Source organism: Lipotes vexillifer, unplaced genomic scaffold (assembly GCF_000442215.2).
Source record: "Lipotes vexillifer unplaced genomic scaffold, Lipotes_vexillifer_v1.1 scaffold120, whole genome shotgun sequence".
Classification (NCBI taxonomy): domain Eukaryota; kingdom Metazoa; phylum Chordata; class Mammalia; order Artiodactyla; family Lipotidae; genus Lipotes; species Lipotes vexillifer.
This window is the reverse complement of record NW_006791240.1, coordinates 993563-1018233: the sequence shown is the minus strand read 5'-3', so window position 1 is coordinate 1018233 and position 24671 is coordinate 993563. Positions and strand designations below refer to the sequence as shown.

Genomic DNA, 24671 nt, shown 5'->3' with positions numbered 1-24671 from the left:
CTAAAAACCCATCCCTGCTTGTATAGCTTCCTCTCTACCCATTCATCCAAAGCACTCAAACTATTAATTATTTAAACAATTCTATTTCCTCAATACAAAAAATTACCTTTAAAAGCTTTATTGGACTTTGGATTTTAATACAAGGGCTCAGTTATACTATTAAAAAGAAAAAGAGGCAGGCAAGTGATCTTAAGGGTGATGTCCTATGGACAGCACATGGACCCTGATGCACAATGGGCTGGGTAAGATGGTGGCAAGCATAGGGTGCCACCCTCCTATGGCAGAGCGTCACGTAACAGGAGGGCTTGGAGGGAAGTGATTTTTTCTCAGAGGATTAGCAAGCCTTGGTCACAGCCCAAGCTGTCAAAGAATCCCTCTCACAAATGGCTTATGGGGGCAGATTTCTCTTTTGAACAGAAATGATTCTAAAGACTCCCGGGGTCCATGAGGAAGGAATCAAGCAGAAAGTCTTTATATTCTTTCTACTTAACCGTCCAGTTCCCCTGCAGCTTTTTACCACTCCTGCTATGAAGAGAATATGCCACAATCGAGGCAATGCCACGAAGGCGACCTGAATCAGCTCCACGAGAAAACAGCTGAATACAATAGTCAGCGGGATGACTGCAGGGGAAAAACTCATGGCAGAAAACCTTCAGATGATATTCCTTGTACAAATTACTGACTCGAAAATTCTTTTTCCGTACATTTGCATCTCTTTGGTGTTTTACTATAATCTGCTGTGTACAGTGGTCATGATCACAAGCTCTGGAGAGAGACTGGTTCAAATTCCAACTCTGCCGTTTATATCTGTGTGGCCTTGGACATGTTTTTTAATTAACAAGTTCTGTGTCTTAATATCCTCATCTGTTAAGTGGGGATAATAACTGAGCTGTTAGGATTAAACAAGCTACTACATGCAAAACATTCAGAATAATGCTCAATAAAGCTACGGTCGTTATTACTATAGTTCCAAATTGCTTTCAGTTATTTATCAGAATTGCTCCCACAAGCACCCTGTGAAATAGTGGTGATCATTTCATCCATGTTTTTCTTATGAGTATAGTGAGACTCAGTTAAGTGATTTGCTAAAAATGTAAAAAACCTGTGGCTGAGCCAAGATTTGAATCCTGGTCTTTTGACATTAAACCTCAGACCTTTTCCATTACTTTGCATTATTTACATGTAAACCACAGCAAAAATGAAACCAAGAAGGACCCTGCAGGGCCTTCTGGGGACAGACCCGTGTCCCCTGACTCTTGTTTTTAGAAAAGCTTTAGCCTCCTAGGCCTTCTGCAAGTTCCAAAGGGAATTTAATCAGAGAAATGAGAAAACACAGAAACAAAGGAAGACAATCAAGCAAGACAAAATAACAATAATTTAGCCATAAAACAATGTCACGGACCTTTAGTCCCTCCTCAAGGGCTATAGATAATGACCTGAGCCATATCCTTGAGTTGTTTTGCAGATACTAAAGCCCCCATCAGGTTGAAGAAGTTAACTGCATGCTGACCGCCAGCACACAGACCCCAGACCAGCTGGAACCAGAAGGTTGTTGATGTCAGTTCCCAAAATACCACCCTGTTACCTCACCACCAAACAATTAGAGAGGTGTACATGAGCTGATCATGTACCCTGAGACCTTCTCCCTCACCTTGCCTTTAAAAACACTTCCCTAAAAGCCACAGGTCTTTCGAGCATGAGCTGCCCGTTCTCCTTGCTTGGCCCTGCAATAAGTGCTACACCTTCCTTCACCACAACCTAATGTCAGTAGATTGGCTTTGCTTCACATCAGGTGATTGGACCTAAATTTGGTTCATAAACAAAAACAGCCATTTTAAAATACAGACACTAGATAAATTCCTGAAAAGACAAAAACCACTGACAACATCATAATATCTATTCTAGGAATTTACTCTTGGAATAAACAAATGATCAGCTGATGGCCATTTAGCTTACATAATTAAAGTCAATTTTTTTATTCAGGGTGTAGCAATTTGGAACCCCAAAATTCTGAAGCAAGGTGGGAGGAGGAACATTTATCAATGCATATTCTTTGTTGTAAATTTTACTTTTTATGAAAACACGTAAAATCCCATCTTGAGAAAAATCACAAAAATGTAGAACTACAAGATGGTTGAGTAGTTCATTACAAAGGGAACCGCTGAAGGGCCTAAGTGTTTAAGTGTGAACCTTGCCATCTTATTGCTGCTGTAATTCACAAGGCAGCTATGGACTTTTTCATCACTGATATATTGGTGACATTCAGGCTACACCCTCTTAGATCTAGAAGACTAGAAATTTCCTAAGGATCCTTATCCATGTGACACTTAAGGGAAGTTTTATGAGACAAGCAGAAGGTAGGTGAATATAAATGAACTGGCAGATCTTCCTTTTTCTCCTAATGAATTTTATAATTTAGAGCATTTGAATGGATTCCCAAGGGAGGAATTCATCCCTATTTTTTTCATTACTAACACTCTCTAGTATTTGCATCTATTTCTAATTCATAAAGTTTGCATGTGTTAGCCTCCAAGAACTTGGATGAGTCTTCTATTTAATAAGATCAATCTTTTAATTTATGAATCTAGTTTTGATTTTTAATATGTACTCTATATACAAATCATTCAAATTATCCCTCAGAATAATTTCTAAAAAGCAAGTGGACAGATCCATGTTAAAAACAAAATTTCAAACAAAGATAGTGTACTAAAAACTATAATCTGAAACAAAAAGACACTGGTAAACTCTGAATGACCAGCAAATTTCTCTGTCCATGTATCAGTGTTCTTTTATTCAGCTCACCATCAGGGTTCTGTCAAATCTTTGCAAAAGTCCACACAAGACTTCCTTTAAGTTCATCTGAGCAATGCACATTAAAATGTCCACTCACCCAAACTGACTGATGTACATTCCACAGCAAAGGAAAACCTTTTCACTGTAATTCTGAAATTATGTTTTCGATACAAGATGTATAATATTCTAGAAATATGCCTCTTAAAAGCCACCCAGATGGAAATATTTCATTCCTTAGATATGTACATAAAAATCTATAAAATGTAAACAAATCTCACTAGTGAACATTACTGAGACATAAAACTATGAAATATTATTTAGGTCAAAGAAAGGACTCAGATTTTTCTCTACTGGTCAGAGCCTACCTCTATACCTTGGTCCTGCTCAAGGTGATAAGACATTACTATATAAACAAATTGAAAACAGATGGCTGAAAAAGGCACCATTATGTTAAGCAATTAACGATTGGAAAAGTAGAAATCTCTGAGTAATCATTTAAGCTTCACAGGTCTATATTTGTACTTGATTTTGGTGGTTAATCCTGTGCTAACTCTATCCTTGAACTGGTTTGAGGGCAACAGCTATGTATGCATTGACTAAACGACCCAAGTCCCTCAACATCAGTAAAATGTATGCTTCAGGTCTCCACCATATGCTGCACAAATCCCCCAACTCCCTGGTTCTTGCCCGTAAAGTCAAGGTCACAGCACAATACCTCCCTTACCTGCTTCCCATCCAGGGTGTAGAGGCGTTTCACCACTCCCGAGTCCAGCTTGATGGCATCGGTGATGTCAGTGAGAACCTGTTCAAAGGAGTGAGCCGTCTTCTTGTTCAGCAGAATCCTGACAGCTTTCCGCGGCTTCACTCCACTTCTGATGATCGTGACCAGCTTGGGCCGAATGAAATCCTTATTCTCCCGCACCTCTGAAGGGCTCCCTTTGGCGGTGGCCAGCGAGGACACCGCCCGCGAAGCAGAGGTGGTCTTGACGTTCACGGACCAGTTGGGGTTCACGTTCTTGGTGTACTCCAGCTTCTTGAAGGGCTCTATTGAGCCACACACATAACTCTCTCCTAAGGAGGACAGAAACATATTTAAATTTACACTCAGGTAAATTCAATTCCTTTTTCCTACTCTCTGAATTTTCCTTTTCTACTTAGAAGCAAGCACTACTTGTGACTTTTTAAACAATGGGAGTATGATTAATAATTAATGAAAAAGAACTTCGCCTTCTTTTTTTAAAAATTTCTATTGGAGTACAGTTGATTTCCAGATTTTTGACTTCTAATCTGGCTCTGCCAACAACAGACTGGGATTCTGGGGGGAAAAAAAATCATCATTCTTCCCCTTCTTCATCTTCAGTTTGGTGATAGAAATCCCGATATTGAATAGCCCTCAGAGAGATATGAAATTGAATTCAAAATAGAGACTATTTGGGGGGACTTAGTTATATTTATATTTGCAGGAAACTTCAAAATCGGAGGCACCTACATTTGCCACCTGAGATAATTTAAAAACTGAAAATGGATAAGAAAACAGCTTCCAAAAATAGCTGTGTATTTTTTTTTTTGATGGTAGTGTTTGCTTAACATTTTGTGAAGTCAAGTAAAATTCCAAAAATAAGCAGAATAACTCCTTTCCTTTTCTTCCATCTTCACAGGGCCAAGCACAGTGATCCACACACACGTCACACTTGTTTATAGACAAAAAGTTTTGGGGGTCGTCAACTTACAAACTTCATAAACTGACTTTAAAACAAATATAACTATGTAAGATGAAAAAGAGCTGAGGATCTACTGTACAGCATGGTGACTACAGTTGATAACGCTGTATATTTGATATATATTTCAACACAGTATAATTGAAATTTGCTAGAATAGAACTTGAATGTTCTCACTAAAGAAAAAAAGGAAAATAAAGAAAAATATTTGAGTTGACAAATGTGTCAGCTAGATAAGAGGAATCCTTCATATATATATATGTGAAATCGTCATGAGGTATACTTTATATATCTTACAATTTTATTTGTCAATTATAATCCAATAAAGGTGAAAAAAAGAAAATATACAAAATTAAATTTTTAATTAAAAATGATTCCTTAACAGAGAATCATTTAATGAAGATACTCAAACTATTTTTTTTTTTTGGCAGGGTCTTCTACTGCCTTGTTCTCTGATCTATGCCCAGCACACAGGACAGACCAGGGCCTAGCACCTCGGCATAACCAATGTTGGTCGAATGACTATTAATGACTACTATTAAATAGATATGTATCACAAAAAAAGAAGGTAACACATGTACCATTAGTCATTATAAAATGATTAATCCTGCATACACATTTCATAAACTTAGGTCAAAGCATTTTGAAATTAAAGATCTCATAATGGCTTTTTTTCTGTGTTAGTAAGTCTTTATAACTGGGAATAGGTAAAAATGCTAAAAAGCCTTCATAATTGCAGGTAAAGTAACCTAGGACTAATCCTACACAGTCCATTTACTTTTATCTAAATCCTTGTCCTATTTTTAAATTAATAGTGCAAATATCCAAGGCCGTGGAATAGGTATTCACATAAAAATAAATGAACCAGGGTTTCAAAAATAGAAAAGCACAATTATACATGTTATCAAACATTTACTTTGCCAATGTTTTTAAAACATATTCCAATGTGTGTTTATGCATTATGTCTCACTAGAAGTGGTACAAATAGTAAGACTAGGGGACGTTTACCAGTTTAGGAACCCCCCTTTCTAGTCACTTAGCAGTTACTACTGGTCCCAACTATGCTTTTCTCAAGATCTATGTGGATATCAACAACACATCCATGGGGGCTGCAACAAGAGCGGTGTTTCTGAAGGCTTGGTGGAGAGACAGTGTGAATGTCATGGTGGGAAGGGAACTGGAACTCTGGGCTCAAGACCTGGCCTCTCAGCATGTGACTTGGGCACATCCCCTACTCTTCTCAGTGGTAGTTTATTCACCTGTCAGATGAAGGCTATGCCAGTGGCCACGTTCATCTCACCAGGTTTTTGTGACCATCAAATTAGATAGAAAAGGTCAAAGTGATCTCAAATGCAAAACTGCTACACAAGTGAAAATCACCAGAGGATGCACTGCACTAATTGTGCAGTAAACAGGTATTAACGCTGTAAAGTGTTCACTGTTTCTATGGTTACCAGTAGACCACAGATCCACTCAACTTGGGATCCATCACAATGTGAGGATGCCCCAAGCTTCCCCCAACATGACACACAGGCCTTAGCTGACAAAACCAGACTTTGTCAGAATTCTGTGCTCATTGGAGATATGCCATTGTCTGATCATTTGGAAGTTTATATACTAAGATAATAACTTAAATCAAAACAAAAACACGGAGTGGTTTACACTTCAAAAAGGAAAATTTTTAACTTTAGGAATAAAAAATAATTTTAAAAGGGAGGAATTTTCAAGTATTCACAAAACAGTATGGAATGGGTTTGTTGAAAGAGAAAATAAACACTTTTTTTTTTTTTTTTTTTAGGAATAAAAAATAATTTTAAAAGGGAGGAATTTTCAAGTATTCACAAAACAGTATGGAATGGGTTTGTTGAAAGAGAAAATAAAACCCTTTTTTTTTTTTTTTTTTTTTACATCTTCTTAGACAAAGCACACTGAAAATTTCTGAAAGCATGACAACTTTGAGAAGATAATGCGGGCTTGGTTCAAGCAACAGCAGTGAGAGGAAATTTGTGTTTTATCAGTGCTATCACTTTGAAACTTCTCTGCCTCGTTTATCAAATTCAAAGACTGGAATAAAATCTTGGGGAAGGGTGTGAGACTCCCAACAAAGATGATATTGTGTTAAGAGGAAAGTGACACTAAAGTGAGAGAAAGGAGTGGTCACCAAATCCAAGATCACACACCATCCAGTGCTGTCATTTAGAATCTATTATACTATTCAGGAATTCAGGAAAAGCCAAGATAGGTTTCCATATGTTAATAAGCTTCTATTAAGTTGTAAAAATATATTTGCATTAAATCTACTTGACCATCATTTTGACTACTTTTATTTTAATCATAATTCCAAACTTCTTCCCATCACAAGAGATGCAGCCTCTTGTCATTACACAGTTAAAGTTGATCGTGTTTTCTGATCTTGTAAAAATTAGCTTTTGGATTAATGTGTTAATATCATTGATAATTGTAAATTAACAAATGTAATTGCTCTGAATGGGAAAAATACATAGCCTTGATTTGGTCAAATGGCTCTGGATAGCCAGGGTTTAATCTCTTCCTTAACTGGGCAGACAGTTAAGAGATAGGTTATATTCTTGACTAGAGAATCATCAATAGGTTTTGTTCAAGACCTGACATGAGGTATGTGTGTTAAAGGCCATTCAAAAATAGCAAGATATTGGGGTGTATGCATCTTTTCGAATTATGGTTTTCCCTGAATATATGCCCAGGAGTGGGATGCATGCACCCCAATGTGCATTGCAGCACTATTTAGAATAGCCAAGACATGGAAGCAACCTAAATGTCCAACAGAGGAATGGATAAAGAAGATGTGGTATATTTATGTAATGTAATATTACTCAGCCATAAAAAAGAATGATAATGTCATCTGTAGCAACATGGATGGGCCTAGAGATTATCATAGCAAGTAAGCCAGACAAATACAAATATGATATCACTTATATGTGGAATCTAAAAAAAAAAAAAATGATACAAATGAACCTATATACAAAACAGAAATAAACCCACAGACATAAAAAACAAGCCTATGGTTACCAAAGGGGAAAAGGGTTGGGAGGGATAAATTAGGACCTTGAGATTAACATATAAACACTGCTATACATAAGATATAACCAACAAGGACCTACTGTACAGCACAGAGAACTATACTCAATATTCTGTAATAGCCTATAAGGGAAAAGAATCTGAAAAAGAATAGATATATATGTATGTATAACTGAATCACTTTGCTGTATACCTGAAACTAACAGAAAATTGCAAATCAACTATATTTCAATTAAAAAATAAATTGATTTAATTAAATTAAATAGCAAAGGTAAAGTAAAACTTCTCATTACCATAACATGCTTCCTCTACACACTAAGCCATCCCAGAGTTTCTCAGTATAATTTCTACTACCACAGTGAAATAAAAGTTAATTTATCGAAATCAAAGTATATTTGAGCAAAATAGCCCAAAATGTGCTTTGAAACTTTTGGATTATTTACTATAGGTGAAATTAGACAAGGATGGCAAGATGGCAAAGATCATAGATGGTTTAAAGGAAATGGCATCAAAATCTATTTGGAGGTGGAGCTGGAAATCACTAAACATAATGACTTGCTCATTGGTTATCATACTGTCAGTTCTGTTCTAGTTTATTAGAGCCAAAAATGTTTATGTTAAGACTGACCCTTAATTTGAAATGTAATACTCTAGGTACCTAAGACGCCCCAACAAATAGCAGGAACTGCAGAAGCAGCATCTGTCTGAATTGCTGGGGCATTTAAAAAAGCCAAAAAACTAATACTTGCTGTGAAGCAAAGAGAGAAAGAAAACAACAGTTAAAACAAAACAAAAACAAACAAACAAAAAGAAGGTAAGAAAATGAAGCATGAAATTATGTCTGGATCCAATCAATACCTCCCAAAATATCAGAATATAGCAACTTTTCCCTGAAAGGCTTAAGTATTTGGGGGACTTTTGAAGATAGAATAATTTCGGTGTAAGCATATTAGATTATTTTAGAGGTACCGAAGAGTCCTTTTTTTTCAAAAAAATCACATATGCATTTTTAAATTATTAGATTTTCTGTTATTCTTTAAAGTATGGGAATAAATTTTCTCTAACAAAGTTTATTAGTAAAAAATCTGCAAAGTTAATGTTACTTGGCCATGGGCTCCCATTAAGAAGTTAGAAAAAAAAAAAAGAAATTAGAGAATTTGCACATAAAAGAAATTCTCTTAGTCACTCTGGACAACTTCCAGTAATATGGTACCAGCTCCCTGGGTGACCAGGCCTGTGCAGTCAGCTAGGAAGGTACTCCTCCACGAGATCTCATATTAGGAGATACTAGAAGTCTGCCCTGTTTTTCCTCATTGCTAGAGGTTTTTCATTGGCTAAGGGTTGAGACATGTAAATTCCAGCTGTGACATCACTTGACCTCGGTCTGAAAATGACCTAATCTCCATTCTTCACATTATTAAAGCTGCTTGCCCACCACCTATAGGATTCCTTTAAGTTCCAAATGCGGCGTATTCAAAAGTGTCTTAAGTGAGGGCTTTGTGTAATATATCTCATTTTTCCAGAGTAAAGACTCTTACTGAAAACTCTGGAAATTAAAATTCACTATTGTGAGTTACACTAAAAGCTGGGAAAGATTCAAATATATATTTAAATCTCTGAAACTGAACTGAGTTAAATTACATGAAAGATATTATTTAGGGAATAAAATGTCATAAACTGCCCTCTGGATATTATATTTTATGAGCCTATCTCAGTATACACAGCAACATTTCATAATCTACCTCGAAGGTGCTGGTTTAAGAAGACGATTTTGATAGTGCTATCAAAGGCAAGAAAAAGGATTCCCAAAGGCACTTATGGATCATTCTTCCATGGAAGTCTTTCAATATATAATAGTACATAAAAATAAGCTTACTGAAAATAAAACATGAATGTGTATTTTAGGTCTATGGAAAATGTCAACTTCTCAAATTTAAAGCAACAGAAAAATAACATAAAGAAAAAATTGAAGGATCCAATTTTTTTTTTAATTCAAAACTGATATAACTGAAAACTAGAGAAACTAAAATAAGAAGGGGAAAACAGGCTGACGACCTATAATACAACAGTGGGTTAATATAATATACAAAGCCTATTATAATTTACTAAAATACAAGGGACTAAAATATGTGACAAAGGATAAAAACAAAATAAAATAGAAATAGAAAATGCCACTAGGGATACTACAAATTGCTATTAACCCTTTTGGAAAGCAACAGGGCAAACTGTATTTGGAGCCAGGAAAATATTTATTCTCATTGCTAAAAATGTTTCCTAAGTAAATAACAGAGCAACAAATAACAACACTGCAACAAGTACAAACATAATTAGCCATGAAATCTAAAAATTTTAAGCAACCTCCTAAATTCTCAGTAACGGGTATAACACCTGAAAAGAATCCGAATCCTTTGACCTTGTCTTCAAAGAATTTAGAAAGCAAGATGTGTTTATGAAAAGATTCCACCACAAGATAAGTGATAATTGGTAAATAAGTGGGCCCAGCAATCCCAATTCAGAAGAGGAAAAAAAGTCATTTCCCACTTCCCACTGCGTGATCAATGAAGAAAAAATGGAATTCATGCTGGCCCTGGAAGTGAGGGTCAGATTTTCATTAGCAGAAAAGAGGACAGCATTTCAGATAAAAATAAAACACTAATATGCTCTACTGAACAGTACAGTAAAGGGATAGTCTGATTGATATTAATATGTCTTTCTCAAAAAATAAAAACGGTGCCAGGGACAAACAAGTTAAGAGTAAGACTGCAGTAGGCAACAAGGTCAAAGTGTTTATACACGATCAGACCCAGGTTTTAGAAAGACCACACTGGCTGTAGTGTGAAGGCAGGGCTGAAGGTAGGACATGGGGAGACAGAGGTCAGGAAGCTACTTAGAAAGCTATTCTAATAGACCAGGAGAGGAGCTGAAGAACAAAAGTTCACACCTCTGCATTAGGAACGGAGAGAAACGGCTGCTCTGAGGAGTACTTAACAGAATCAACTGACTGAAGAATTGGCAACTGATTGGATGCAGCGCTCATGGCAACAGAGTCAATGACAACACTGAAATGATGGCATTGAAACCTGTTTTGGCCAACTTCCCATATACCACAATAGAACAAATGAGAAGGGAAACATGTTTGGATTAGATGGTAAGGAAGAAAATGAACTTGGCTGTGCATAATGAATTTGAAGTTCCTAGAAGCCAACCAGTTGGAGATTTTTCAGCAAGCAGTTAGAAAATATGGGTCTGGGGTATGGGAAGGAGATGCACGGGCTAGCTGCAGCTATGCGAACTGAAGAAAATGCTCAGAGAGACCCCACCCAGCTGGACAGGATGAAATCCAGGGCAACAGCAGTACTGAGAGTACCCAGAGATGGAGGTGCCACTGAAGGGAACTGAGAGAAATCAGGTGCCTGGAGCCATGGAAACCAAGGGGTGGTGAGTACATGGCTGGGAAAGACCCAGACATCACCATCCGAGGCTCCAGGAACAGCAGCAAAGATAAGGTTTCCTAAGAAATCACTGGCCTGGCCATTAGGAGGCCACATGTGGCCTCGCAACAGCCACTTCAGTTGGATAATGATGTCAGACTGCTTTCATTCATTCATTTATCCATTCATTCTCTCTTTCCTCTTTCTTCCAGTGATATTTATTGAGTCCCTGCTACTACCATGATAGACAGTGAGGACATCAAGGGCTCCTGACTTCCAGAGACACTGATATAAAATAAGCAAGTATATTACAGTGTAATGATGCTAATCAAGGGGCTGATGTATGATTGGAAGTTGAGAAAGTAGAGAGAGCAAATACAGATATTTCTCATGGTAGAAGAGCCCTGGGTTGAGAGGTAAGCAAGACAAAGGCAAGAACTGTTTAGACTGTGGGAGACTTGTTCAGTAGGTTGAAGGGACGAGACTGGAGATGCTATTGGCAGAACAGGTTAACTTAATGTTTGCCATCAGTAAATCCTGTTGTAACCCATGCCATGCTACCTGTAATCCTCACTGCGATACTGTGAGCTAAGAACTAACAGACCTCTCCTCCCAGAGCACACTAACCCACGAGGAGCTAGGGAGCTTGCTCAGCGCCACCCAGCCAGGAGAGGTGGAAGCAGCATTCAGGCTGGTCGGCCCGAGGAGCCAGGACTGCAGCATGATGCCATCGTGCACCCTCAGGAGAACACCCATCTTACCCTCCTCCCAGAGACAAGGAGGCCCAGAGGTGGGGAAACACAAGGAAAGAGAGCAGCTGAGCCCAGTATCACTGGGTAATGGGAGACAAGCCAGAACAGAAGGAAGGGGCAGGAGCAGGACCACTGAGAGAAGCACAATAAAGACAGAGGGCTGTATCCTCTATGTTCGCAGGAGAGCCGCAGTGAAACACAAGTGTGGTATGCGATGCTTTGTCGGTGGCCTGGTCTCTGTGCAGGAAAACTGGTTTCAGGCCCCCTGTACAGGACAGGTGTCCTAAAGGACCTCATCTAAGAGAGGCTGTAATGGGAACGGAAAGCAGGGGCAAATACAGGTTCTATAAACAGAAAAGAGAAAACAAGCTGAAAAAGGAAAACTAAGATATACAGTTTCAGCTTAGGAGACTATTGCAACAGTACAGGGAAGAGATGAGAACAGTCAAGGGGCAGCGATATGAGGGGTCATTATTTAATTTTTTTAAACGTTTTTGCATCGTTCAAAATTTTCTATAATGCTCACTGTACAAAAATGTGCCACTCCTTCAGCCATAAAAAAGAATGAAATAATGCCATCTGCAGCAACATGGATGGACCTAGAGATTATCATATTAAGTGAAGTAAGTCAGACAGAGAAAGACAAATATCATATGATATCTCTTATGTGTGGAATCTAAAAAAATGACACAAAGGAACTTATTTGCAAAACAGAAATCAACTCACAGACATAGAAAATAAACTTATGGTTACCAAAAGGGATAGCGGGAGTTGGGGGGGCGGTGAGATAAACCAGGAGTTTGGAATTAACATATACACACTAGTATATATTAAATAGATATGAATAACAAGGACCTGCCGTATAGCACAGGGAACTATATTCAATTTCTCATAGTAACCTATAATGGAAAAAAATCTGATAAAGAATAGATATATATGTATGTATAACTGAATCACTTTGCCGTGCCTGAAAGTAACACAACACTGTAAATTAATATACTTTCATTAATAAATGGTTAATAAAAAAGTAATAATTTTAAAACAGTATTGAGGACTTGAAAACTACAATAATGGTGGTGAAAAGGAGCAAACAAACTGAAGAAATGTCTTAAGCAGAATCAACAGTAAGTTGTGACAGCTTGGATTTGCGGGATGAAGAGAAGGAGAAGCCAAAGGTGATGCTGAATTCGATGCTGACACCATTTAACAAGATGTAGAAGATGAGAAGAGGATTAAGTTCGGGATAACCTAAGAGAATGGGTTCACATCTATACATGTTGAGATGAAATGACTCAGGATTAGAGTATAGGGTGAATATATCCAGGTGGCTGGAGCACTGAAGAAAGGTCTGATCTGGGACTAACTGGCCTTAAAAGAGTGGTTAAAATAATGGAGTTGATGACGTCACAGTAGATGATCCAAAGACAGGAAAGTGAAGGGACCTGTGTATAAAGGTGAGGCAAGTAACAAGGAAAACAGAAAATCACCCTTTGAACACCTTCCTAATCACTGGTACAGGCAAAATCCAGCAAGAAATGCCAAAATTCATGGGTGAAAGTTATTTACATAGCCGCAAAGTTCCTCCTCAAAATGTTTATTAATTACAGAGGGGGAAAGAGTAACTTTAGAGTGCAGGTAACTGGCAGACACCTCCTTGGTTAAATGGGTCACAGTTAACCTCACCAGCAGCAAGACATGGCAACAGCACATACTCCTGAAATGATGCCCTGAGAAGGATGCAACCTCGCTTCTGTGGAATCCTTGCCACAAATGCATAACTTCAACCTAATCACCGGGTTAAACCAAGTTGAGGGACATGCTACAAAATAACTGACCAGCACTCTTCCAACTGTCAAGTCATTAAAGACAAAGAGAGATTCAAGAACTGTCACAGCTTGGAGGAGATGAGGGAGATAGGACAGCTAAATGCAACGTGTGATTCTGGAACAGAAAAAAGGCCACTGGTGGAGAAACTGGTGAAAGCAAAATAAAGCCCATAGTTTAGTTGCTAGTACTGTTCTCAAGTTAGTTTTTACTTTTGATAATTAATACCATGGCTGTGTAAGTCATTCCCTCATGAGAATCTGGGTCAAGAGAATATGGGAACTTTCTATCTTTGTGACACTTCTATTAAGTACAAATTAATTTCAAAATAAAAACTTTTTAAAATGAGGCAGGTAGCCTGGAAAAAACAGAACTGAATCCTTTCCTCAAAAATTATACTAATATGACTTTCATTAGAATATTTTTTAATGAAAACATAAAAACACTAGAAGAAAATAAGAGCAACAATTTTATAATCTCGGAGTACAGAGGATCCAAGGGGCATGAAAATCAAGCCATAAATGAAAAGACTGATTCATCTGATTATATAGTTTTGTTAAATCTGGAAAAAAAACCACAATAAACAAAATCACTAAGGACAATCTGGAAAAAAATACTTGAAATTAGTATCACAAAGGGCTAATATATTTAAAAGAAAATCCTAGAAGTCAACCAAAAAAAGACCCCAACCTGGTAGAAAAATGGTCAAAAGCTATGAAGAGACAATACATATGGGAACATGAAAATTAAAACTATAAGAGGATACATGTTTTTATTTCCTTAACAGATCGACAAATGACAAAACATTTGGTAAAACACTGTCTTGTAGAAAAACAGCCACTCTCATATATTACTAATGGGGAGAACTAACTGGTACCACTTCTAAGAAGGGAAAGTTTGCAATGGCTCTTAAAAATTTACTGCTTGTACCTCTCTCTCCAGCAATATTACTTCTAGGAATTGATCCTATGCATATTCTCCTACATGAGTGGAAAACTTAACATTCAAGGATATTCCCTGCAAAACTGTTTCTAATAACAAAGGATTGGACACAACCTAAAGGCCCATCAATAAAAGACTGGTTAAATAAAAAATGGTACATTTGTAAAAAGGGTTACTCTGAAGTCAGGAAAAAGATCACAGTGGTTCTAGACTTGTGTTATGCTACATTGTTAAGTGCACAAAGCAAGGTGCCAAACTGTAAGCACAGTATGTTAACTTACAGGCAACTGATATGTATCTTCTTAACAAGCACTGGCATCTCTGAGATGGATACTCAACCACTAGTAGACTGTTGGCCACAGGGGAATTTTAGAGAGGCATGTTTTACAGCTTTTCAAAACTTGATTAAAACAAACAAAAAAAACTCAACGCAGCAGGGCACAGAGTAAGCTAGTGAATTAGAGAAAAAAACTAGATGACACCATGTCAACGGAAAGGAAAATTGCCAAGAGAGCTGGGGGCCCTGGAAATCATGGTTGGAGAGAGAGTCCCTGACTGTAGGGTGAAGTGTGGGTTTATTCCTGAGAGGTTAATTCTGATGGGGACTTGGGAAAAGCCCTTATGCTGGGGCTCGGGAGTCAGGCAGTGTCCATGGTGGGGCGGGGGTGTGCCGGGGGTGGTCACAGCATGTGTGGGAGCCGAGGAAGAGAGGGACTTGTTTCTAATACATGCAGAGCTCACATACCAATTAACTTACGTATCCTTGCATCGTTTTTATCCTAATGCTTAAAGGGAACGCTCTGGCCCTTTCAGACCTACATTCACACAAGATGTTAAAAGATGTTACTGAGACAGTAAAAAGATCAGTGGACGCCAGGGGTTAGGAGCAGGGTGGGATGAAGAGGCAGAACACAGAGGATTTTCAGGGCAGTGAAACTATTCTATGTGATACCACAGTCATGGGTACATGTCATTATAACTCCGTCTAAACCCACAGAAGGTACGACACCAAGGATGAGCCCTCATGTAAACTACGGACTTGGGGTGATAAATGACGTGCCGGTGCCGGCTCACTGACTGTAACAAGCGTACCCCTCTGGTGATAGTGGGAGACGGTGTTCACATGTGGGAGGTGGGGGACATGGGAAACCTCTGCATTTTCTGCTCAATTTTTCTGCCAACCTAAAACTGCACTAAAAAGAAAAGTCTGTTTAAAAGTGTGGGGAAGGAGAATGCCTATTCCTCCACACACATCACTAACACCTGAGCAACCCACAGAGAAAAACCAATCAATCAGTTGCTGCTTGGTATGTAAATTACATCTTTCTCCTAATGGTTCAAAGGTTTTAGGTGTCACTCCTTCATTTATCCTCACAACATCTGCATAGCTACAGTGGAATACAAACGGTGTAAAACTGGGAAAAAAGAGGCAATATTGGGAAAATGAGGCCACGTCTCAAGGTGAATCACCTGCAGAAATAGGCCTGCAATTCAACTTTCCTTATTGAGCATCACGGCTTTTTTTAAACATACAAAAGGCCATTTTGAAAGCAAACAATTAGGAGTATCATCCATGGTCTACTCTGAAGTGCATGCATGTACATGTGTGTGTGTATGTAAACATACATGCACAGATAGACACACAATCAAGCATACACACACACACACCACTCATACAGTTATACTCCAGGCCAAGAGCTAGCTTTAACAACATTTTTAAGCCAAATTTAGGCATAATAATAATACAACAGTGGAAGTGACCAGTAGACCACTATAAATAAAGAAACTCACATACGTCATTGTCAGAATTTCTAGTCTGAGATAAGTGAGAATGAACAAACTCACAAAAAAACATTACAAGTCAGATATACTTGTCACAGCACTCACTAAAAGGATTTAACTTAAAATGCAAACATCATCATGTTGGAAGGGGAAATGAGAAGCTAATAACGTGCACTGACGTTTACATAAAATTAGTATGTAAAGTGGGAGCTGTGAGCCTAATGATGAATATGAAGCAACGGTTTGCATTTTATCAGACTAAGCAAAAAACATAACTGACAAAGAGGCAAATCTAAATGAATTTCCAGCTATTTCAACACTAAGTGCAGCTGCATGCGAACTGTCAGTGTTATAAATGAAAAAGAAAATGTGTTTAAACTGAAAAAAATTTTTAAATGCAGCCAATAAGTGAACTTACCTACTTTACTGAAGTTACCATTTATTTAATCAGAAAAAGGTATTTTTTTTTCCCAAAAAGGAACTTTTTAACATCAGAATATTCAATCTGCAGTTAACTTCTTATTGATCAAGGAGAAAGGTGTTTGGAGGCAAATGAAAATAGTAAAGTGTTTCTGGGAGCAGCATCTGTCATTCCTGGAATTAAGTCAAGGTTAAAAACATTTGTTTTCAAGAAGAAGCTAATACAGTAAGATTTCATTTAAAAGCCACTGAGAATATATATATCTCTTAATCACCTTGCTGTACACCAGAAATTAACACAATATTGTAAATCAACTATACTTCAATTTTAAAAAGCCACTAAGAATACCCCACTCAGTATCTTATTAGTGGCAGTTAAGAGCTCAAGTGCTGGTACCAACGGGTTCAAATCTTAACTCTACTATTTCTTGCTGTGCAACTCTAGCAGATCACTTAACCACACTGTGCCTCACTTTTCTCATCTTACTATGAGGATAACAGTACCTACCTCCTAGGATTATTGTGAGAATGAAAAATGTTCATACATGCAAGACACATGCTCAATATCTGTGAGCTATCATTATCATCATCACTCAGGACAGTAGTCTCTCTCTCTCAGGGCAGGTGTTCTTTTGTGCTAAAAAACTGATAAGGAAGATGGTGGCGAGCATGCCATGATTTTGCTGGTCCCTGGATATAAAGTACTGTCATTTCCCACCTCTCACACCTTCTCCTTGGCGGATGGGAATCATGGGAATATCTCTGCCACTTCTGAGTGAAGATCGAACCTGGGTGAGAAACTGACTGAAGTAACCCTCCCCCCTCACAGATGTTGCACAAGTGACTCTAGACCAGAGAATGCCAAGCCCAGGATGTCTTAGAAGGTGCTTTGAGATCTTGGCATATTTTCCCTGCAACACCATCAGCCCTCAAAGGGATGGCTTGGTGACTGCTCATACACCTGACTTTGTACTTGATCTTTACCCAGATCCTCTGGAATATATCACCAAATTATTTATCCTGTATTTTCCAAGGTCATGAAAAGACAAGGCACAAAAATCAAAGCTGATATACAAAGATTCTATGTTCATTCTTCCCCTTTAATTTACTGGAAGTTCCAGCATCTGAGAAGGAAAAAGGCCAAGTCTACAGGCATCTTGGCAGGGTGATGAGTCATCGAAAAGAGATGTGAATTCCCACAAAATAAACATAACCAAACCCCTCCACACCCTCTCAAGTGCAGTCATACTGTGAGTGGACTGGCATCTCTGCCAAGGGATCAAGGGAAGAGAAATGGGAGAAAGACAGAGAAGCCCTCAGCCTTGAATCACATACAAACTCTGATTCCAAAGGAAGACCAGAGTGCTTGCCTGTGTGCAGTCAGGGCATGGCATTCGTCCAGGACCCAGACAGACTACAGGGCCTGGGCAAATACATCTGGAGTAAAGATGAACTCGGGGTGAAATCAAGCTCTCCCCACATTCCCAACTTCCTTTCCTGTGTTGCTTTGCACTAATATTTCATGAGGACCTTGAGACCTCAACTTAGAAAAATCTACTCTCCAAAGAGGATCGGCTACCCTCATTTACATCTCAGCATGAATTTAATCCCGGTTATTTTTCTCCCAAGTTATTTTACTTCAATTATGACTTCTAAGGTGATTAGAGACCTCATGCCCTGTTCAAACAGGGTCAGTCCTGAGGCACGTATATTCCAGAGGAGGCAACCTACTCTGCTTTCACAAGACACCAGGCCTCATCCGTGGACCCAAATAGTCCTATTTCCACATGAAATGTCTAAAATAGGTAAACACTGTTAACCTACGTTAAACTCAACAAAAATAAACCGAGCAGATTAACTCCTCAAATACCACAGAAAGGCAACAATCCTTTTAAACTTAAAATCAGTCAAACCTTAAAAAAATGTTTAAATTTAAATGTATCATATTGGAAAGAATAGCCAGCAAATCTAATTTTTGGTCAAGCAACAACACTACCTTACCATGTCAGCACAGACATATGTCACTTGAATTTTGGGGCCTCAGTCTCCAGTGATAAAAATTAATAGGTTTGATACCTATCTAAGACTCCGTAAAACTCAAAAATTTCATGATCTAGTAGTTATTTTCAGTTCAAGTACTTTCAGACATGTGGTAGCAAAAGTTCAATTTGCAGCCAAAAATAAATAAGAACTATGTGATTAAAGATATAAAAAATGGACTTTTAAAATTAACGTAGCATGGGTGTGCGAAAAAATAGAGAGGATGCTGTAGAATTAAGACACTTTTTCCCTCAGCCCATTATTAAAAGCTACCTGATCGAATCCCATTAGGTTTGTTGGGTTTTTTTTCTTTTTACGCTACTGTACAGACAGGTGAACTCTCCACCAAGTGCAACAGTAAGGATCACAGCCACAAGGCTGAATGCTGTCTCTTAGAGATCAAGCAGAAGACGGTGAGAATAATATGGACCTGTGGGAACCGAGGCCATATGCCCTAGGGTCACTTGGGAGGTATCTCCCAGCTCTCACCTTCCAGCAGCTGGTCCAGGCTGGAAATCTTCTTGAGCCCATCAATGGTGTAGATTGTTCTCACCCCCTGGGGCAAATTCACGTTATCCGACAGAGTTCGGGTCAAATCAGCCAGCAGGGCCTCAAAAGATCGGAACCGGTCTGGGGAGATGGCATACACAATCCCTTTGAAGTATCGATCTCCGTTTCGATAGAAACGAACTTTCTTGGCCTTCTTCTCGGAGCTGAGGGTCTGCAGCGTGCGGGTTCGGTAGAAGCTGCAGTGGGCGCTGTGCGTGGGGCTGGGCAGCCCGTTCACCCGCGACCCTCGGCTGTATCTCTGCGCCTTATCCCTCTCATCGAAGTGCTCCAACTCCATGTCTCTGCCAAAGGACATGACGGAGTTAAAGTTGAACCTGGGAGGCACAGAAACACAAACAGCCACACAAAGATGTTATTTTAGCACCCTGATTTGAAAGGCTCAGCTTGAGAGCAGCTGATGGAGATATTGCTATAATCGATGATATGTCTAATATGAATTATCAAGTTGGGAGAGAAAAGACAAAGAAATAGAAGAGGCAGACCCAGTGGAAACAGCTTATTAATCAACCCCCGTTTTGTCAGAATACGGCTGTACACATTGACCATCTAGCACGTCAGGCTTTGAACAGCTATTATTTCCAACAGTCACAACAAACCTTTCAAAGTATTGTTAACCCGATTTACAGATGAAGAAACTGAGGCACAGAAAAATTTCTCCTAAATTTCTCCAAGTAATTCAGTTGAGAAATGCCTGAATCAAGAACTCTGCCCCAGGTTTGCCTGACTTCAAGGGTAGGTAGGAAATGAGCTTCTATTTCACTACAGGGGTAAAGACACAAGGTATAGTGGTGGTGGTGGACCAGGAATCAAAAGAGGGCAGGTAGCATTTAAGAGTCAGACTGTAAACATTTTACCTAGTGTTTGTACTCTCCAGGGCTAGACCAAGAGCGAAAAATCTGTAGATTCCACCAACTTAAAAGAGATTTTCCAGCATATTCACATACTGAATTGAAATTTACTTAAAAAGTGGACTCACCATAACTCATTTACTTATATTTCATGCTTCAGATAAGGTGGATTAAAAAAAAAGAAGAAAAAGGAAGGTGGGGGAGGGAAGAGAAAGGGAAGGAGGCGGGGGCAGAAAAGAAGAAGGAAAAGGAGAAGGAGCACAGCAACAAGAACAAGAAGGAATGGAAGTTACTTCTTTGGGACACTCGGCCTTTCCTGCCACTAAGGCTCTCTCGTCTGTGGTTGAGAAAACCGAGATTTGAAGATGTTGACCGAGACTTGACCCCGTATGAGCTGCGTAACCTTGAGAAATCTACTTGTTCAACATCTTTAAGCCTCGATACCCTGAATCACACATGGAAAAGATAACAGTACCTACCTCATAGTTAACATCAGCTAAGTAAGTTAAAACACATAAAGCACTTAGGGTAATGTCTACCCTGTGAAAAGTATTAATATTTTTATTAATAAAATCTGCCTTTCTGTTCCTGTCACAAAAAGAACTAGTAGGAACAGAATCTCTCCCTCTGGTAAGGGAGGCTCCAGGTGAGCTTCCACCCCACCCCCCACCCACCCCCGCCACGGATTTCCATCTCATGACCTTCGAAAAGGTACACCTGTGCCCCTACAGTCCCCATTTGACTTTCCATGGAGCCCTGTCATCAGCAGCTGCCTGGGATCAATTCATCCTTACTCAGGGGTTAGCTGATAAGGGCTCGTGCTGTTGCCCCTCACAGGGGGTCCGTGTTTTAAACAGGGCAATCTAGAAAGTGGGAAAGGAAAGAAGTTTTAATGACAAAGTTTCAGGCATACTGAAATAAGAGTTTAAGGGAAATGGAAAACTGGGGGCAAGAACCTTACAAGTGCTCCCCAAATCCCACCACACAGACGATGTCACCTTTCTGAAGGTCAGTCTAAACCAGCTCAAAGTACTGCCAAGCCTCCCTGACCTTTCCTTCACCCTCAGTAAACTGACCTCTGATCCATTCAGAATGGCTACAAATTCATGCTCAAAAGCTTCATGCACTGCTAGAGATTGTGCTCTCCTCAAATGAGTGGAGTGGAAAAAGCTCACATTTACTGAACGTCTATGACGTGCCTGACACTGTTACGTGGCGATCAACTGCTGTGTAAGATGCTAAGAGCTCCCTCTAAACCTCCTGCCAGTCCAGTGAGGGAGGGGATATTATTGTGACTGAGGATGAGTGCAGGATGTATCCAGGGTCCCAAAGACAGAACTGAGGGCCTTGGGACTTGAACCCAGATTCACTCCAACTGCCTCTGAAGCTGGCACTCCCTCCTTTCTGACCTGTGCACTCTGTCCTAGAGGCCTAAACCCCCTGGGATTGGCCCATCATCACATGTAAAGTAAGGTGTTTAAAGCCCTCACTCCTCACTAGCTCTGTGACCTTGGGCAGGCCACTTAACTGCCAAAGACGTTGTGTGCACAGAGACCAGGCAGTGGTCTCCAGGCCCTCAACGTTTTCACCTGTTCATGATTCTACAGCTGACCCTGCTGGGGGGAGGGAGCAGTGGGCTGGGATTCAATCTGGAGTGATTATTAGTTCTGTGTATTTTTTTCCTCCAAATATGAAAACAGCCTCATGCCACTTAATAACTTCACTTTTAACAGTCTAAATTTGCATTTTCCAGAAAAAATATACCATATATAGGTAGGTATGAAGTGGCTGCATTGATTTTGAAGTTAGATAACTTCAAAACAATTATTAGTTGATATCCAATCCTTCAGACAGCTATTAATTAACAGAGCCAATATTTTGCCCATGATATAACTGCTCCTACTCTTTTTAATTATTTGTTTTTAAAAGGAGTTCTTTTGTCTTCCAAAAGGGATGTGTGTGTTGGGGGGATGATGCTGCCAGTACTCAAAAACCCATGCCACCTCACTAGACTCTTCAAACTTCATAAAGTATAAAGGTCAGATTGGCTGTTGAAGGTTTTGTTTTATTTTTTATATGCAGTGATCATTCTTCCAACCCTAGGCATTTCCTCCCAAATCCAAATAAACCAAAAGAAAACATGCAGGACATGCAGAAAGGATGGCACAATTGTGTCACCAGAGTGCAAATCTAATTCCAAGGGGCTCTTGTTGATTTGCAATCTGCAAAGGTCAAATAATTTAGCAATTGTTGGAATTCCCTTGAGGGAACGGGCTTCTAGAACCAAGAATTCCACCCCAATTGGAAAAAAAAAAAAAAAAAGATCAATTTAAAATAGAGAAAAGTTTATTTTATTTGTATATTTCTCCAAACTGGATCATGTGTTCAACCACAGCAGGGCCCACATCTTTTACTTCCCTTCACTGAGTCTGCCCCAGAGTAGGCAACGATGTTGGTGACAAAGAAAAACCACACTCCAAGTGAAATCATTCTCAAGGCTACAGCTACCACTAAATGAATGTCGAAAACCACACTAGACATCCTCGTGTTCCAGATATTATGTGCGGCTTCAAAATAGGTATTCTTTCCCTTGCTTGGCTGGCTCAGCAATTCCATTGGCTTAGTCATATATTTGAATCGAGAGCTCCTGAAGAAGATTCACTGGGCTTCCACGGGTCCCCACTTTCTGCAAGGAAGCTGGCTAAAGGGCACAGCCACGCATTCACAGGCCATAGATGGCTAAGGGCCTGGGCACACATGTGTCCTGGGACCGAGAAGGTAACCGCACCACCTAAGCCACAGTGGTCCCAGAGGCTTGGGTGGGGAAGACCCGGCCTGGGTCTTATCAGAGATTTTCCTATGAACACTGCCAGGCCAAGAAATCAGCTTTTTCGACTGCTCCCTATGGGATTTCTCACCATTCTGAAGAAACTGTGTGTTCATCCTTCTCTAGATGAGCACACGAGTTCCTGTTTTGGAGATTACACACACCCCAAGAAATAATTTGGCATAAACGCTACCACATCTAAGTAGATGCTAGACCTGGAGGTCCCAAGGCACATTTTGCCAGTGGGATTAGGATGTAGGTGGATGGCCAGGCACGTACGAAGAGGCAAACACACCTTCAGTGTGCATGCACCACCCTGTGTGCACATATCACAGGATGTGTGCATACCTTTTACACTGTTCCTACATATAATCTCTCTTAAAATCCTTCTGACCCGCATTCATGTGACATTTCATACTTAAAAGGCCGTCCTACTTTCCCGGCGAAAAGAGATATATTTAGGAACATTCATAAAACGTATTCATGGAACACCCTGCCGTGTGGCCGCTGAACGCGTGTGCACCAGAATCTGGACACACATTCATAGAGGCGGGGAGAGCAAGCCGGCCTGAATGAATCCTTTCAACCGCTCCATCTCCTACAAGCATCTCCTGGCCCAATGCAGCAGCGATTCCGAGCAGACCCGGTTTTCAGCAGCGGCCTCTTTTGTGGGGGGCCCTGCGGGGCTGGGCGTGCGTTTCCCGCTAGGAGGGAAATGCCATTTCCTCTCCGCAGGCTGTTAGCACTGCAGGTACTAATTTGTACACGGGGCAGCCACGCTGTCCCCAAGGGAACTCGAGGCCCCGCAAACGTGCCTGCAGCACCCACATTGCAGTCACCCCCCGCGCACGGATCACCCCGTCCTCAAGCACACACCACCCTCCCGGGCCCACTGGGAAGCACGCACACAATAAGAGGCCCGGCCCGACCACTCCTTCTGGGCGCACACTTGGTCCTCACTCCGCGGCCAGTTCTGACAATGACAAACACCTGGCCCAGCTTCTCCGCCCTAGCTCTCCATCTCCACTAACAAGGCGGCCGAGAGAATGGGGGCCCCGCTCGCCCGACTCCCCGTCTTCAGCGCGGTGGCACCAGACAAAAGAGGCAGGTGCCAGCAGCCCCAGGGCCGCCTGCACACACCGCCCCCGGCCGCGTCCGGGCAGCTCCTTTCGAGGAACTGCGGGAAGGGCGGCGGCGGCCGAGGGGGCGCCCGCCTGCCCTCCGCGCCCGCGCTCCCCTGGACCCCGCGGTTGCGGGAGGAGTCGGCGCTGCCGGGCCCCCGGAGGGGCCCCCCGGCCGGCCCGCCCCTCGGCTCCCTTCCCCGGCGAAGGCAAACCACGCACCGGTCCGCGGAGAGACGCCGCCGGGGGTCTTTGTGGCCGCGCTCGGGGCCGCCTCCTGGTGCTGTCTTCGCGGGGCTGGGTGCGGCCTGGCCGCGGGGCTGTGGGGCGGCGGCGGAGCCGGAGCTGGGCGGCGGCTGCTGCTGGACAGCGGGCGTCTGGGCTGCAGCCGCTAGCGCAGAGACGCGCCTCGGCCGCTCCTCATCGAAATGCGGCGCTTCGCACAGCCTCACTCCTGCCTCTCTCCGTAGGAGGGCGGCGGCGGCGGCTGCGGGCGCGCTCCCTACTCTAGCGGCGCACTCGCTCCCCCGCCCACCCCCGCTCCCT

At 40.9% G+C, this 24671-nt stretch overlaps 1 protein-coding gene across 4 annotated transcripts in view; it reads right to left on the bottom strand.

Moving 5' to 3' along the window:
• Positions 1-24427, bottom strand: part of DCLK1 (doublecortin like kinase 1) — a 338798-nt gene extending 314371 nt beyond the window's left edge. For 3 of the 4 annotated variants that reach the window (XM_007464247.1, XM_007464246.1, XM_007464245.1), the window contains exons 1-2: positions 19249-19624; positions 3518-3864 (exon numbers count right to left, since the gene is read on the bottom strand). In XM_007464247.1, the coding sequence (XP_007464309.1) occupies positions 3518-3864; positions 19249-19624 (723 nt within the window). Of the gene's footprint in view, positions 1-3517; positions 3865-19248; positions 19644-24347 lie in introns of those variants that run through there. The other variant, XM_007464242.1, reaches the window with a different exon arrangement.
• Positions 24428-24671: the final 244 nt, after the last annotated feature.